This window comes from Lactuca sativa, chromosome 8 (assembly GCF_002870075.4).
Source record: "Lactuca sativa cultivar Salinas chromosome 8, Lsat_Salinas_v11, whole genome shotgun sequence".
Classification (NCBI taxonomy): domain Eukaryota; kingdom Viridiplantae; phylum Streptophyta; class Magnoliopsida; order Asterales; family Asteraceae; genus Lactuca; species Lactuca sativa.
The window spans coordinates 157,402,766-157,414,944 of NC_056630.2; the positions used below are offsets into that span (position 1 = coordinate 157,402,766).

Sequence of the window (12,179 nt, forward strand, 5' to 3'; positions counted from 1 at the left end):
TTAGGGTTTGCTATATTGTCTCGTTTTGTGTTCATGAAACATCTGTTGGGAGTTTGAGCAACTCTAGAGCTTAGGAAGAGTAGATTCGAGGTCCCTTGGTTCATTAGTACCATAAAAATGTAGTCTTGATGGGTGTTTTGACCTCACGCATGAGTTAAGACCCTTGGAAAGGTCTTAATGGGTTGTAAAGGGTTGTTGGGATCATATGGAGCATCTAAAGGCATAAAGTTGTCAACTTTATGCCTTAGGACGTCTTAATGGACTCAGATTTAAAGTTGGACATTGAAACCCCAAGTATTAAGCACTTAATGGTCAAATGTGCACATCATGCTTGTACGTCGTGCGTAAATTCACATACGCAGCGCGTACTGCTTGAAGGGATAGTACGTTGAGCGTGCTGGAGGGGTATGTAGGGCGTACGCATTCTAGTTGGGTTTTGGGCTTCGTGTGGGCTTGTAATCCCTTTGGGCCTGGTCATATTTTGGGTTAGTGATCCGATTTATATGTTTTGGGCCATGGTTGTTTTGGTTGGGCCTTATTGGGCCATGTGGCCCATTAACAGTGGCGAGGCTACACTATCTTAAGGTGGGTCCTTTGACCCACCTATTTTTTCAAGATTTACAATAAATTATATACACAAAAATTTTGGACCTATATAAAAAAGAATTAAAGGACCTACCTTGTGTTGGAAAAAAAAGTGTTAATTAAAAGAAAAAAAAATATTTGAAAAATAAATAAATACATATATTTAGTTACCATCTATAGTTAGTCAAAAATGAAATATATGAGAGAGGAGGATATGCAGAACACCGCGTTTCGGACACGTTATGGCCATTATGAGTTTGTGGTGATGCCGTATGGGCTCACCAGACACCAATGCTCCTTCCGCGTTCATGGACCTCATGAACCGTGTGTGCAGATCGATGCTGGATCGGTCTGTGATAGTTTTCATTGATGACATCTTGGTTTATTCCAAGACACATGAGGAGCACGAGGAGCATCTGAGAGAGGTGTTGGAGACCCTGAGGAGGGAGAGCTTGTACGCCAAGTTCTCCAAGTGTGAGTTTTGGTTGCGCGAGGTGCAATTCCTTAGGCACCTTGTCAACCAGAACGGTATACTGGTTGACCCGGCCAGGATAGAGGCCGTGATGAGATAGGAGGTTCTGAAGTCTCCATCTGAGATTCGGAGTTTCTTGGGTTTAGCGGGCTACTATCGGAGATTCATTCAGGACTTCTCCAAGATAGTCGTACCCCTGACACGGTTGACTAAGAAAGTCGTGATCTTTCGATGGGGGCCTGAGCAGCAGGCAACGTTCGAGGTTCTGAGACAGAGATTATGTGAGGCGCTAATCTTAGCCCTGCCAGAGGGCGTAGAGGATTTTGTGGTATATTGTGACGCGTCCATTTCGGGGTTGGGCGCGGTACTGATGTAGAGAGGGCACGTCATTGCCTACGCTTCAAGGAAGCTGAAGCCTCACGGGGTGAAGTACCCGAAACATGATTTAGAGTTGGGGCAGTGGTCTTCGCCCTCAAGATTTGGCGACATTACCTCTACGGGGTTCGGTGTACCATTTACACAAACCACAAGAGTTTGAGGTACCTCATGGATCAGTCGAATTTGAACATAAGGCAGCGTCGGTGGCTTGATGTGGTGAAGGATTATGATTGTGAGATCCTTTACCACCCGGGGAAGGCCAATTTGGTGGCCGATGCGCTTAGCCGCAAGACGGCGCCGATCAAGGATATTTGCATGCGGATGCGTGTGGTGACTCTACTTTTTGGAGCGGATTCGGGAGGCCCTGAAGGAGGAACATCGGAAGAGTGAGCGCATAGTGGGTCAGGTTTCCTCCTTCGACTATGACAGCAGGGGATTATTGACATTACACCGTAGGGTGTGGGTGCCATACCTCGGAGGCATGCGCCAGATCTTGATGGAGGAGGCGCACAAATCCCGATTCTCCATTCATCCCGGGGAGATGAAGATGTATGGGGATCTTTGTCTGGACTATTGGTGGCCCTGCATGAAGTGGGATGTGGCTTGGTATGTCGAGCGGTGCTTGACCTGCAGGAAGGTCAAGGCTAAGCATCAGAGACCGCACGGCAAGATGCAGCCGTTGGATATCCCGTTGTGGAAATGGGAAAATATTACCATGGATTTTATCACGAAGCTTCCCAGGACCGTGCGAGGAGTGGATTCTATATGGATCATCATGGATCGATTGACCAAGAGCGCCCATTTTATCCCGATTCAGGAGAGCATCTCGGTCGAGAAGTTGGCCGACATCTATATCAGGGAGATAGTGGCGCGGAATGGGGTGCCAATATCAGTGATTTCAGATAGAGATGTGCGCTTTACTTCCAGGTTTTGGAAGAAGTTTCATGGTGAGTTGGGCACTCATCTGCATTTTAGCACTGCCTTTCACCCGCAGACGGATGGTCAGAGTAAGCGGACCATCCAGACTCTTGAGGATATGTTGTGGGCTTGCGTGCTAGATTTCGGTGGTAGTTGGGATACCTATCTTCCTTTAGTTGAGTTCTCATACAACAACAACTACCACGCGAGTATTGACCGTCCTCCCTTCGAGATGTTGTACGGACGAAGATGCAGGACCCCAATATGTTGGGGAGAGGTTGGCCAGAGGGTCATGGGAAGCACCGAAGTGGTGCTCCAGACGACAAAGAAGATTCAGCAGGTCTGGAGCAGGCTTCAGACTGCTCAGAGTCGGCAGAAAAGTTATGCCGACAAGCGCCGTTCAGACTTGGAATTCCAAGTCGGGGATATGGTTCTTCTGAAGGTGTCGCCATAGAAAGGCGTCATCCGATTCAGAAAGCGAGGAAAGTTAGGCCCAAGGTACATCGGGTCATTCAGGGTTGTAGCCCGGGTAGGCAAGGTGGCGTATAGGTTGGACCTGCCAGCCGAACTCAGCCAGATCCACAGCACTTTCCACGTCTCTCAGTTGTGGAAGTGTTTGGTGGACGACTCGGCAGTGGTGCCTTTGGAGGATATTCAGGTCGATGACAGCCTAAATTACATCGAGCGGCTTGTGGCAATCCTCAACAGGAAGTCGAAGGATCTGAGGAACAAAAGGGTGGAACTCGTGAAGGTGCAATGGCAGCACCGGAAGGGATCGGAGAGGACTTGGGAGCCGGTGGAAGAGATGATGGAGCACTACCCCGAGTTGTTTCAGGATCGAGCAGCAGACTTCGAGGACAAAGTCTAAGATAAGTGGGGGAGATTTGTAGCACCTGGTTCCCGGTACGTACTACTTGTAATTAACATTTTTAAAATAATGCATTTTTGCCTTGGACTCGGCGAGTTGATGGACCAACTCACCGAGTAGGAGCGGGATAAGACACGGGGACTAAACTTTGGACTCGGCAAGTAAACCCTGTTTGGGCAAAAAAAACCCTAATACGGGTGTTTGCACCCTATTTAAACGCTCTATCTTGGCCTCCTTTGTCCCTAACACTTCCAGAGAGCTGAAGAGCGAAACCCTAGCCCCCATTTTGTTCTTGAGAGTGATTTTGGCTTTGTGAAGAAGGTTTGGAGCTTAGAAGAAGAAGAAAGAGGTTGTAGTGTGCAAGGAGGGGAGGTAGATCCGGAATCTACACTGCAAGAGGCTTCCATTCAGGTAGAAAAGCCCCTACCTTGATCACTAGTTCTTTAGATTCCCTTTTGTCCCTAAAATGGTGGTTTTCAAGCCCTAAAACACCATACTCCTTGTGTTTGTGCTTAATGATCCGAAAGGACTTCAGATCTAGACATTATGGACGTATTAGAAGTATAAAGTTTCTGTGGTTGGAGTGATTGAGGTCCCCATTGGGTGTATGACCTCATAAAAAGCTTGGATTTGCATTTTGGAGCTTGTAGGGCCATGCATGCACGTAAAGTTTGCAACTTTACGTGATAAGCATGCCCTAGGAACATAGATCTATGGTTTTGAAGCATTGCATGTCTCAGATTTGGTCTATATGGGAAATGGGTCAAGGGACTCGGCGAGTCCCAAAGTGGAACTCGGCGAGTTCTATGAAGATGGCCTTAGACTCGATGAGTTGGATGAACAACTCGGTGAGTCCTATGAAGATTGCATGGTACTCGACGAGTTGTTCTTCAAACTCGACGAGTCCGATGAACTATTACTGAATGAGAGGGGTTTAAGTGTTGGAGGTCCAACCCTTCATATCTGCACGCGGAATTAGCAATTTAGCGTGTAGCAATAGTCCCAGAAACCCAAATCCTCAAAAAAAAAAACAGATGCTCTGGTGAGGATTTGGAAGCGAGCAGGAGATCTACTCGTGGGAACTCGACGAGTTATTCTTGGACTCGGCGAGTCGGATCGCGAGTCGGTTCAATCATCCTAAGTAGTGAGTTAAGGGTGACTCAGTGAGTGGGAGTGAGTGGGAAGAAGGACTTGTCGAGTAGGACCGGGTTAGTAGGAGAAGGACTCGGCGAGTCCATGCCATGACTCGGCAAGTCCAATCAACTGGAAGTTGACTTTGACCAACGAGTTGACCTTGGACCAGGGGAGGGTCAGTCATTTGACCTAAGGGTATTTATGAGTGTCTAATCTATGTTCATGATTTATAGCCGGAGGATTACCGGTTCAGCAGTCCGGCGCTCAGCAAGCAGACTTTCAGCAGCTACTTTCGAGGTGAGTTATCTTCCAGTAGCATTGGCTCTACGGCCACAATGTCGGCCCACCAGTAGGAGTTGTATGATTAGATGATTGTCATTGTGATATTCATCTAGGTTTCTACTACCTATGTTATGTTTATGTGCTAGTATGATATGATGCTATGTGCTAGTGACAGTAGGGGAGATAGTCCCCGGTTTACCGGTCGATAGGGCCGAAGGGGCAGTCATGCCCAGCTATGCTAGATAGATTATGTGATATGTGTTATATGGTAGTAGTAGGGGTGAAATAGTCCCCAACATCTGGTCTAGGGGACCGAAGGGGAGACCAACACCCAGATATGCTAGTTAGTATCCGGTCGAGAGGACCGAAGTGGATGCCAGCACCCAGATATGCTAGCTAATATCCGGTCGAGAGGACCGAAGGGGTAGGTCGAGCACCCAAATATGTTTGACAATATATGTTTGATATGTGGTTATATGGTATGTGGTACAATGGGGAAACTCACTAAGCTTCGTGCTTATGGTTTTTAGTTGTTGTTTCAGGTACCTCTTCAGCCAAGGGGAAGGAGCTAGCGCGGTAGCGGCATATCACACACACGCTCTTGTTTTTCCGCACTATGAGACATTATGGGATTTGTACTCTGATATTATTATGATTTACGTTTTGGTTTACAGACACGAGACATGTTTTATTAAATGATATGGTCGAATGATATTTTGCTACAAACGTTTGCAAATCACTTAATTAAAAATGAAATTTTTGGCCCGTATTTTGGGGCGTTACACAAAGGCATAAAGTTGTCAACTTTATGCCTTAGGACATCTTAATGGACTCAGATCTAAAGTTAGACATTGAAACCCCAAGTATTAAGCACTTAATGGTCAAATGTGCACATCATGCTTGTACGTTGTGCGTAAATTCGCATACGCAGCGCGTACTGCTTGAAGGGATAGTACATTGAGCGTGCTGGAGGGGTACGCAGGGCGTACGCACTCTAGTTGGGTTTTGGGCTTCGTGTGGGCTTGTAAGCCCTTTGGGCCTAATCATATTTTGGGTTAATGGTCCAATTTATATGTTTTGGGCCATGGTTGTTTTGGTAGGGCCTTATTGGGCCATGTGGCCCATTAGGCCATTAATAGATTTGGACACGACTTTCGGGCCCATTAGCAAAGGGAAGACTCTTGGGCCATTTTGAAAGGACTTGGGCTAAGAATGTGTTTGGGCTTAAAGGGAAGGCCCATTTGAGGAGTTGGGCCCAATTTGGAAAATTGGGCTATTAGTGGGTTTTTATGGGTTTTATAGTTTTAGGCCTTGTCGGTTTTGGACTTGGGACTTAGTAATGAATCTTGTTGGACCAGGGGTAAAATGGTCAGTTTACCCCCAAGTATGGATTATGGATCATGGTTTGGGGCCCAATTGCTAATTGGGCGATATTTCGGTATTGACAGCTCGAGGAGTTGTCAGGGCAGCAACTAAGGATTTCTTGCAGGGAGTTTCAGCATTCGAGGTGAGTCTCCTCACCATACCAATGGGTCGAAAGCACCAAGGCCGGCATATTATGTGTTTTGTGGTATGCTAGTTGGTTACATGTTAGGTGGTATGCTAGTTGAGTATGTTATACGTTACATACTAGTGTCTTTGTTATACTTACATGAAAGACCATAGGGGTGCCCATGGCACTTGGTTATAAGACCATGTGGGGGTGCCCATGGCATTCCAAGTAAAGACCATGGGGTGCCCATAGCACTTGGTTATAAGACCATGTGGGGTGCTCATGGCATTTTAAGTAAGACCATGGGGTGCCCATGGCACATAGGTGTAATACCATGTGGGGGTGCCTATGACATCCTAGAGTAAGACCCTGGAGGGTGTCCAGGGCATCCTTATATGTGTATATGCATGGCTTATGTGATTGATATGGATTATGTGATTATGTGGATTATGTGGGGTATACTCTGGGGAACTCACTAAGCTTCATGCTTACAATTTTGTTTATGATGTCAGGTATCATTGGTTTGGAAAAGAAGAGCCCAGCTTGAATGCAGCACACACACCCGTATTTTCCGCATTATGTGATTGTGGGACATAACTCTAATAAATGTTTTAATTAAGCAATGTTTTTTGAATGATTAGATAGAGTAACATTTATGTTTGACTATAATGAAAAGTGAAATTTTTACACTGGATTTTTAGGTCATTACATTTAAGCTTCATATTCCAAAAATGAAAAATGAAAAACATCCCATTTTTCGAGGTATGAGGATCACCCTTGTTTTTCCTTGTGATAGGCATAGAGCATGCTCAAAGGGTAGGTCTAGGATGTTTGTTGTGTTCTACTCGGTTTTTGTATTTGTTTTTCAGATTTTGTATTACTAAAGATAAAATTGGTATTTAAAGAATTAACACTCCAATTCTTAAAATCAATGATGGATGGACCTGACTTATAAGAACATGAAGCTACATCATGGTTACGAGCCATGCAACAAACAAAACTTGGATCAAAAGCAATCATACAAAAAAAGATAAACAAAATTAAGTCATCTTTAATGCATCGAACCCTTAAACATTCAATGATTTTTTACATCAATATTCCAATTATCATATTATTTTATCTATTAAACTCTACACTCCATTAAGCTCTATTAAAGTTTAATGGATTGTCATATCACCATCTTATTTTTAACCATTTAAATTTTGATATATATATATATATATATATATATATATATATATATATATATATATATATATATATATATAATAAAAGTAGAATATCAAAATAAATTACAATTTACAAATTACAATTTACAATTTACAAAGTACAAAATTAAATATTACAAGTTACAAATTAAAAGTTACAAACAATACTTTAAATAAAAAGTATGATATGAAATACAAATTTTATTACATGTTATATTTTATTTTAATCTTGCTTTAACAGTTTCTCTAAATTTTTTGTTAAGAAGGCCTTTGGTGTTTTTCAATTTCTTTGGGCAATAGTACAAGGTCTAACAAGGTATTGTCAACTTTAAAACATAAAGGGTAAATGTATAAATGCATTATATTATTTAATATGATAGTGGATGATTAAGAAAATATAGTTAGTAATTGGTCGGATGACAATTCTCCAATATGTGTGCATCGAGGACTTGTGCAAAAAGTTCAATATCACTCTAAGCTATATAATAGTAGATTACATCATGTTTTACAACATGATTTAATGGAGCATATTTGTAAGCGTTTTACTAATATGTAATCTGACGTAGTTTTATTGTAATAATAAACAAAACCATTTTAAATTTTAAATAGTTTTCTATTGTTGACATAACTAAAAAATAAATTATAAAACAAAATTAATTACTTGTTGAATTAAAATATATTATTTAATTAAATCAATATATCAAGTTATTAAATATAAAATAAAATAAATTATAAATGTATACCATGGAGACAAAAAATCAAATTTAAGGATGATATTGTGACAAAAAATCTTGTGGATTGAAATTGGACCTTCAGGATGAAGACCATTTTTGTAATTTATTTAATTATGAAAATAATAATAATTTAAAATTAAAAAATAAGATTTAGAAATCGGAAGAATCTAAATACCTAAAGAATCATGTAAGTTTACTATGTGTTTCTTTTTAAAAGGCTTACACACGCACACACTACTTTACTCTTAAATCTATACATTGTATTCATAATATACATTGCATTCAGAGCAGGACTAAAACCCTTGATCTTAAAGGTTGAGGAACATCTATTGTCAACTCTTGGTAGTTTACTATGTGCATTGATGTATCTTCCCTATGTTTGGATTAACAAGAAATTCAATATGGGATATTTCATGAGAACATTTTGTGTTTCAAGCACAAAACAAAAATAACTTTCTTTTAGAGAGTATTGATTCTTGATTTTTATAAGCTCCAAATAAGTGAATTATGAGTGCATACACTCATCTACCCAAAAGCTAGATAAGTTTGATGAAAATCACAGAATTACGGTTAAAAAAACTCATTTTAGAAAAAAATAAATATGGGTGGCAGCTCGGGCTGAAGTTGCAACTTGGGTTGTGAAGGCACCTTGAGCTCTCAAACTTGAGCAAACTTAGATTTTCCATATTTTTTCAACTTTTCTTTAATGTAAACATGTTTTCCGGCCCAATACATTCTAGGACCACAACTCTATAGATTGCATGGTTGTTGTTCCTAGCTAATGATGATCAAGTATTTTCGATGTCGATTATAATTTGTATAACAAATAACCTAAGCTAATACTAATAAATATGAATGAGTGATTGTATACCTATATATACAATATAGATGATAATCACAAACATAACTTTCTAATAATATATTAGATGCCAATTATGATAATAGAGAGCCAAAGGTTTAATCGATTTTGATAAAAGGAACCGTGAATTTACAAGGGATGGAAAAAGAGAAATTCATAGATATATACCTAACATAAGAACTATTACAACAACAATCTCTAGACTATATATAAGTACAAAATGGTTATAGTAACGCTAACATAATCAATCGATCTGTTTAAACAACGTTACACAAACCGCAATTGTAATACACACCAACACTAACCAAAATCAACAACAACATTTCGCAGTGTCTTCAAAACCTGGATCCATATTTCCTCCTTCTCCTTCATCACCACCATCATCCGGTGTTTCCTTATACGTATAGAAAGACGCAACTATAACATAGATCACAAGATTAACAGCACATAACCCAGACAACGTCCAATAATATCGATCCAATCTGCTCTTATTCAACGAAGGTTGAAACCAGTTAGGGTTTTGGTCTCTCTCGCTCACCTTCCCCACAACATAAACCGACAAAACACTAGCCATTGTCCCTAATCCCAACACACCCTTTGTGAAATACGTCAAATATTTCCTCATCGATTCAGGAGCTTGATGCTTAAAGAAACTTGTGATACTCGTGTTAGCTATCCCATCAACAGCTGCAAGAAGCATAAACTGTGGAAGCAGCCAAAATATACTCATTGGGATCTTCTCATCAGGTTTGTCTAACAACCCATGATCCCTAATCACGTGTAATCTTCGAGTCTCCACTTTTGCAGATGTAATACAACATAATACAGATAAAACCATTCCTGTAGCTATCCCAACTGGAGGAGCATATTTCTTGTTGAAACACATTGTTAAGATGGAGTAAAAGTATGTGGATATGCTGCTTGATAGTTGATAGAACAAAAGAAAGATCGGAATCGTGATCTTGATTTTTCCAAGTTTACGATCCATTCGATTAGCTTGTTCAAGAAAGTAGGTGTTTCCGATGGAAAGCACGATTCCGATGACTATGAAGGTTAGCCACATTGGGAGCATACGGATTCCGATCTTCGTGTCTTCTACTTCGCGAACACTACAAAGGTTCCAGTTTTTTGATTCCGGTTCTTCTTGTAACTTAATAGCTGCCTTGTCTAAGCACCTGTTTTTCAAATTAGAATCATGAAAACATGCAAAACATGATATAAAGTATATGTAAGTACATTACTACTATTTTCAGTGTTCTTTTTCTAATGAGAGAGAGAGAGAGAGAGAGAGAGAGAGAGAGAGAGTACCTAAGGCTACTGGTGGATCGAGTATCTTCTTCATTGTAAAGCTCTTTAGGGTCAGGAAGTGGTTGAGAAAACTTACGTGTAGTAGCTACAAAGACTCTTAATGTGGTTGTTAATGGGCTTCCTTCAGCTGGCTTACATGGTTTATACACTGAATGTCCACTAAAGAACAGAAGTGTTGCAACCAATGTACATATAGCAGGAATCCCAAAGCGGATTGACCATGGTTTTATATATGGAAGTGCAATACCTCCAGCGATTAATACAACCACCACTATTAATAAACCTAACATTTGCCAATATATTTTATTTCCCTCTTTCTCTTTTTCTTGCTCTTTCTCTTTCTCTTTATTTGTATCTTTATCTTTATCTTTATCGGCTTCATTTTCAGTGTTTGTTTGTAGATTCAAGAATGACATTAAGGAGACTACATGACCAGCCATTCCTACTGCTATCAATGGTAAAGCAGTATAAAACAAGACTTTTTGTGTATGCCCAATACATTTCTCCTTGTACTCATTACATGGGCCGAAGACTGGAGGTGTTGACATGGACAACAAACCTAATCCCTGTGTTGATTTGGTTTAGTTTTAGATTTTTTTTTTAGGAATTATAGATGGAAATGTTGTGCATTGAGTTACTTACTATAGTGTAGGAAATGCTAGAGAGAAGAAGCATATAGTAGTCGCCCAAGAAGGAATCAACAATATAGGCAAACACAATGGCTAAAACTGCTGTGATTCCATCCCAAATGTTTATAATACCAGCAGCATGTGCAGTGCTTAGATTCCAGACATTTGTTAAGTAGGTCATCATGATATACATTGCAAATGCAGCTAACAAATCCGCCCATAGTAGTGCTGAAATTCCCAGAAGATAAGAATAAATTTCTAGTGGAGGAATAGGATGATCTTTGTAGATAATAAAATTTTGTTAAAAAGCTCGAATAGATATGATAAACAATTCATAAATATTTAAAGTTATAAACTCCAATGAAAAATGTGAAGGACATAGTCCTGTTTCCAATGAATATAGGTAAGCTCCAGTTCAAAGCAAAGCATCAGATGCCAAACTACGAGCAGCAGAGCAGAAAAGGGGAAAAGAGAAGAAGCTAAATCGAAGATCTAGCAAGCTAGATACAGTATTTGGATTTTAGTTTAGATGATTACCTGAAATCCTAACAAAGGAAGCCATTATTGCGTTGACTTGGAAGGTTGGACTTTTGGTTGCACACAGATGTTCAAATCCGAATCTTTTGGTAGATTATATGACGAATAGCTGAATAGGGTGAATAAATCTGCAATCTCAGATGCGAAAAAGAAAAGCTACCAGAATGGGAGGGGGACCTGGATTGAGGGGAAAAGAATTACGATCCTTGTCTTCTCCTTCTTCGTGAAAACGTCGGAGTCATATTCTCAAGGATTCGAACACTCTGTCTAGCTACCAATCATGTACTGTAATCATAAAGAAAGACCATAACGAAAGACCGCATTGACTGCTTATATACTAGCAAAAAAAAGACTAAAATACAGAAATTGTCCTATGGTTAGCATGATTTTGCAGTTTTAGTCATACTTTCTCGATTTTTTCAAAAATGGTCCTTGTTACAGGTTTTGATTTCAATTTTAGTCCCTAGGCCAGCCATTATCCATATGTCTCTGTTAAGTTACTTATAAAAGACTATTCTACCCCTACATTTGTCTTTTCTGCTTTTTGATAACTTTTAGGACTATTTACTTAATTTAATCATATTTTTATCCAAAAAATGCAACATGTTGCTATCTGGGCTTCCGGATATTTTGTTAGCTAGTCATTGAGGACCTCTTCTAAAGAGCATTCTGGAAGTCAAGTTGCATAAGATAGACAAAAGTTGGATTAAAAAGTCACATTGAGGGATAGACCACAATATGCTTCTCCGATGCATAAGTTAGATACTGATTGAGG

At 40.1% G+C, this 12,179-nt stretch overlaps 1 protein-coding gene across 1 annotated transcript; it reads right to left on the reverse strand.

Annotated features, from left to right (window-relative positions):
• Positions 1–9,013: 9,013 nt before the first annotated feature.
• On the reverse strand, positions 9,014–11,707 carry LOC111884048 (protein NRT1/ PTR FAMILY 5.5). Its single transcript, XM_023880379.2, has 4 exons — positions 11,405–11,707; positions 10,881–11,095; positions 10,239–10,804; positions 9,014–10,105 (listed from the first exon to the last, which is right to left on the reverse strand). The coding sequence occupies exons 1-4, from the start codon at positions 11,427–11,429 to the stop codon at positions 9,241–9,243; spliced, it is 1,671 nt and encodes a 556-aa protein (XP_023736147.1). The 5' UTR covers positions 11,430–11,707; the 3' UTR covers positions 9,014–9,240.
• Between the last annotated feature and the right edge of the window lie 472 nt (positions 11,708–12,179).

Excerpts from the sequence above, each read along its gene's own strand:
- LOC111884048 (XM_023880379.2), bottom strand. The coding sequence starts at position 11,429 with ATGGCTTCCTTTGTTAGGATTTCAG. Across the intron at positions 10,805-10,880 it reads CTAGCATTTCCTACACTATA|GGATTAGGTTTGTTGTCCAT; the intron begins GTAAGTAACTCA and ends AAATCAACACAG. Across the intron at positions 10,106-10,238 it reads CGATCCACCAGTAGCCTTAG|GTGCTTAGACAAGGCAGCTA; the intron begins GTACTCTCTCTC and ends TTTGAAAAACAG.